This window comes from Vollenhovia emeryi, unplaced genomic scaffold (genome assembly GCF_000949405.1).
Source record: "Vollenhovia emeryi isolate VEMERY1.0 unplaced genomic scaffold, V.emery_V1.0 DF940206.1, whole genome shotgun sequence".
NCBI lineage: Eukaryota > Metazoa > Arthropoda > Insecta > Hymenoptera > Formicidae > Vollenhovia > Vollenhovia emeryi.
This window is the reverse complement of record NW_011966160.1, coordinates 13,008-18,222: the sequence shown is the minus strand read 5'-3', so window position 1 is coordinate 18,222 and position 5,215 is coordinate 13,008. Positions and strand designations below refer to the sequence as shown.

Below are 5,215 nucleotides of genomic sequence, written 5' to 3'. Positions count from 1 at the left end.
CATGGAATATCTCTCGTATGCAGAATTGTAAGAAAAAGCGGAGAATCGAATACTTTAATTAACTGATTAATTACTCTATTGCTCACGATTAAAAAATTGAAAATTTCAAATACCAATATCTTTCTCATTAGACTTCTGACCCGAGTGTTTCAAGTATAAAAACGTTCTGCTATGCGGTCCGCAACTTATCCTGGTATTATTTTAGGCGTAAAAACTAATGAAAAGATTCAGCAGCGCAAAAACTATATTCGAATGTGTCGGTAAAACAGACGACTTTAGCATCCTTTTAACTTACACGAAAATCCCAGATAGCACACTGAATTCACAAAGTATATTTCTAACGGGCGGCGCAAAAATTTGAGCGCCGCACGTGACAACGCAAATGTTTAGTAATAACTTTAAATTTATAAGAATCTAAATCGAAAAGAACATTTGTATTATACATATAATATTTATTTGTATTATCTTTGTTACATTAATAAAAGAAATTTAAAACTATTACTGATTGGTATTAAATTTATTTCATATTCTATTTAGAGTTAATTTCTATAATAATTGTATTTTCTATAATAATTGTATAGTAAATAATTCCACAAAAGCGTTCACGCGATATTAAAATTATTCCAAAAAGATTTAGCGTTACATTACTGCTATAATTATAATATATCTTCACGCTTAAACGTAATAGTATATTGTAAAACCTAGACAGATTCTATTTTGTTTACCGAATATTTTCCTAAAGTTTTTTTATAAATGGGATGAGAATCGGATTTCCAATTGGTATCACAATATATGTATTATCCTATTTGGGATAAGTTTGGGTAATCTAATCAGAATCTAAGCTATATTTGGGAATGTTTGGGAAATTTCTATTCGGGATTATATTTACTAAGTAATTTATAATTATTAAATTGACTTAACTCAATTTAATTTAATTTATTTTACTATTAATTAGGATTATTTAAAGTTTTCTCTATTATTCCAAGATAAAACTAATAACATCTTGATTCCCAGTTTGATTTATTATAAAACTTATTTTTAAAAAAATGTATATGAGTACTTATAATAATAAATAAATTTTAATTAGTCATAATAAGTTAATTAGTAAAATCGATGTGAATAGTGATTCCTAAATCAATGATTAATATCATTTGTAAAATATAGCATTATATTTATATAGCAAACTATAACAAGAATTAGTGTGCCAGCTGTCTAATCAACAAGATACAGTCTGTTCTAAAATTAGTCAGCTAATTAAAATAATTATAACTATTATTAATTAAAATAACTATTTTTTACCTTTAATCAAAATTGATCAAATATGAAATGGAAGAAGGGAAGTCTAGGTTCAAACCCAGTTTGAGGTAATATTTTTCGCAATGAATTTTCTGTATTAAAGCACTGACCGGTTAATATCAACTAAATAACTTGATTAATGAAATGAATTGGTTTTGAAAATTTTTCAGATTTCGAGTTTTGGCCACATATATAATATGTAAATCATATACTATTTATGTAGGAGTCTAACTTCTCCATAGTTGAGCTACAATTACAAAACGAATGTCTATATCTAGTGCCGAATGATAATTGTCCAGTATATAGCAAATTTTTGAGAAAGTATAAAGTAATGGAAATTATGAATAACAAAGAAGAATGCACAAAAATGACAGAAAAATGTACAATATTTCACAAGATAGGAACATTGTGCCATTGCAAGCATCTTTAAGACAAAATGCACATTGCTCCATGGTCAACCCATTGTTAATTGGTTCAGTTTCCATCGTTTTACATGGATCAATCCGTTTCGTTTTAACTGTGTGGCACATTCTTACGATAATATCTTGTTTTGTATCTGAAAAATATATTCCATTAATTATATTTGTGTCAACTGTTCTGAATATAAGGAGTGTATCCTAATTCCCGGATGTCCCGTAGATGGTAGATAGACCGGGGCAAACTGAATAGAAAAGTCTTATAACATTTAGCAAAATTCGCAATAGTTATCGAGAAATTAATTTTAATGTCTGAGCGAATGAGAGCGTAGAAAACGGCAGGCCGGACACGGCAGGCAACGGTGGGGCGTTATCTAATAGCGAGAGGTGGAGCGGCGCGCCGAAAAAAAATTGTCACGTAGTGAGCGGCGAGCGTTGCCTGCCGCTCTCATTCGTTCAGACATAAAAATTAATTTCTTGATAACTATTGCGAATTTTGCAAAATGTTATAGGACTTTTCTATTCAGTTTGCCTCGGTCTATCTACCATCTACGGGACATCCGGGAATTAGGACACACCCTGTATACAGGGTGAGTATTTCTAATCTTAACAAGCAAATATTTCGAAAATATGCGTGTGCGAGTGCGTGTGTGTGTGCGTGCGAGCGTTTAGTATTGTGTATTACCTTCTCTCTGATGAATTACCGCTTGTAAACCCTCTCGCATGTTGATGCATCTCTCGATCAAGTTTTGCGGAATTTCATACTTGGTATGAAGAAATTTCGCAAACAACGACAAACAAAGAAAATGATATGTAAGTTATTCTTGCATTTATTATAAAAATATTAGATGAATTAATTTTCACTTAACACATAACTTGAAACACCTTTTTCAGAAGCGCAATAATATGTACTGATGATTATTGCTACGCTATGAGCGATGAACAACATACTAACAAAGTTTAGCGGAATTTCATACTTGATATGAAGAAATTCTGCAAAACTTGATCGAGAGATGTGTCAACATACGAGAGCGTTTACAAGCGGTAATTTATCAGAGAGGAGGTAGTAGACAATACTAAACGCTCGCATGCACACACACACACACACACACACGCACACGCACACACACGATGTGCAAAATCCGACCGGCAACCTCCACGTAGTGCACATTGGGTGACGCTAATGCCGGCGGTAAACATCATTTTTCAAGAAAGTACACGGTCCGCTTCAAAGTGATGTAACTCTACTAAAAAAATTTGTAGGAAAATTTTTAAAAAAGCATTTTGTAGATAAAATGTTGTAGATCGTGAAACTTGTATCGAATTTGTCGAGAGAATTTTTTTATCGAGCTGCAATGTGTCAAATATACATAATTTTAAGGAACAAAACAAGGTATTCTTTTTTAAAGCACAGAACGAGGAAGATGAACATACTTAAATCAATCGTTGACAGGGTTTTAAAGTTGAAACTTCAAGCTTTAAAATGCTTAGTTAGTTTTGAGTATACGATGATTTTTCGCTGAGTTTCAATGATTTGAAAATAGCCCAATTTTTAGGGTATGAAAAGTGTTCCCTATTTTTTTTTTAGTAGTGTAGTTGACTTTCATTTGACCTTAAACAGACGTTTCAAGGTCAAACCAAGGTCACTACTGTACGCCCCCTCTAGACCGTACAACTTTTATTTGAAAAGTTCTTGTGAGATTGCATATTTTCGAAATATTTGCCTGTTAAGATTAAAAAAACTCGCCCTGTATATTCTATAGTGGTTACATTATATTTTGTGCCTTGCAAACATCTGTAATTACTTACTATTAAGGATCATTTTGACACAAGCTATATTCTGGTACATGCTTTCGTGAAGGTCTGCTAATTTCTCAACATAATCTGCAAGCGGCTTGAGGTCATTACGTTGCCTGATTATTTGTTGCCATTTCCCTATGTTGTTACGGGTACATTCCATTGGTAGTAACTGTGTTGTGACATTGGAACCATTGGAACCACAGCCTTCGTCTGATACTGAGGTGCACATGTAGCATTTTAACACATTTTCTATAAAAGAAAATATGGACAATAAATCTCTCTATACCATTTTCAAAATATTCATATACATATTGCGTATATTTTTCTATTATACAGGATGTACCAGATCTGACGTGACACTTGTTATTGGCAGATTCTTGACATTGTTTTGAGACAAAAATCCTAATACCAGAACGTCGAGACTATAATAGTTTTTAAAAGATAACTGTTCAAAGTTGACATATTAATTTGCCCGAAATTTGTGGGGTCTCCTTTGTCACCTATACTGGCAGATATGGTCATGGAAGACTTGGAGACAGCCTGTCTGCAGAAACTAGGATTTGATATTCCCATATTTTATAGATACGTGGATGACATTCTCACGATTTTACCTATGACCAAGATTGACTTTGTTCTCTCAATATTTAATAATTATCATCCACGATTGAGATTTACTCATGAAACCGAAATACACAACTCCATCCCGTTTCTTGACGTGACACTTATCAAAGACGACAATAACAAAATCTTGACTAAATGGTACCAAAGACCCACTTTCTCTGGACGATACGTTAATTATTACTCGAGCCACCCCCTTAAATATAAAGTTAACACTATTATCAGCTTAGTTGACCACGCAATTTTACTTTCTGACAAAAAATACTGGGAACAAAATATAGATCTTGTTAAAAAAATCTTAATCAATAACTCCTTTTCTAACAAATTTATTAACAAACACGTAAATACCAGACTGAGCGAACTGAAAAGACGGGAACACACATACTGACTGTACGGCCACTAATAATAAAAAAATTTTTGACCCTAAAACAAGCATTATCCTCCCCTATATTAAAGGATTGACTGACAAAATTAGCACGAATTTGAAAAAACAGGTCTAAACATCATTTACACTGTCCCCAAAAAATTTGATAAAATTATTAAAAGAGGCAAAGATCAGATAAATTGGGACAAAAAAACTGAGGTCATCTATCGTATTAACTGCAACGACTGTGAAGCCTCTTACATCGGGCAAACCAAACGACACCTTCTGACTAGAATCAAAGAACATAAAAATGACATAAGAAAAGACGAAAGTTGCCACTCCGTAGTCAGCAAACACCGTGCATCACACGATCACGACTTCAATTGGTTGGAACCAAAAATTTTACATTGCGAGCGCTTTAGAAGAAAAAGAGAAATCGTCGAAATGTTCTTTATTAAGAAGACCGATAACACACTTAATTTACAAACAGAAAACAGACACCGAAAACCTAAATGTAATATACTTGTATAACTGTAATCAAAACTGTGTAAATAAATTATATAAATATATATATATAATTTATTACTTCTATTATACATATATATACAGGGTGTATTCTAATTCGCGCCCACCATTTATATAGTGATATTTCTCATGAAAAACTGAGTCGAAGAGTCCCGAACCATTTTTTCGAGTCACGCCACACAAAGTAGTTCCCAGA

The 5,215-nt window shown here is 32.7% G+C and overlaps 1 protein-coding gene across 2 annotated transcripts in view; it reads right to left on the bottom strand.

Moving 5' to 3' along the window:
• Window positions 1-526: 526 nt before the first annotated feature.
• Window positions 527-5,215, bottom strand: part of LOC105556223 — an 8,758-nt gene continuing 4,069 nt past the window's right edge. The window contains exons 1-3 of one of the 2 annotated variants that reach the window (XM_012003307.1): window positions 3,856-3,915; window positions 3,522-3,761; window positions 527-1,852 (exon numbers count right to left, since the gene is read on the bottom strand). In XM_012003307.1, coding sequence (XP_011858697.1) covers window positions 1,635-1,852; window positions 3,522-3,741 — 438 coding nt within the window. In that variant the 5' untranslated portion in view covers window positions 3,742-3,761; window positions 3,856-3,915 and the 3' untranslated portion in view covers window positions 527-1,634. Of the gene's footprint in view, window positions 1,853-3,521; window positions 3,762-3,855; window positions 3,916-5,215 lie in introns of those variants that run through there. The other variant, XM_012003306.1, reaches the window with a different exon arrangement.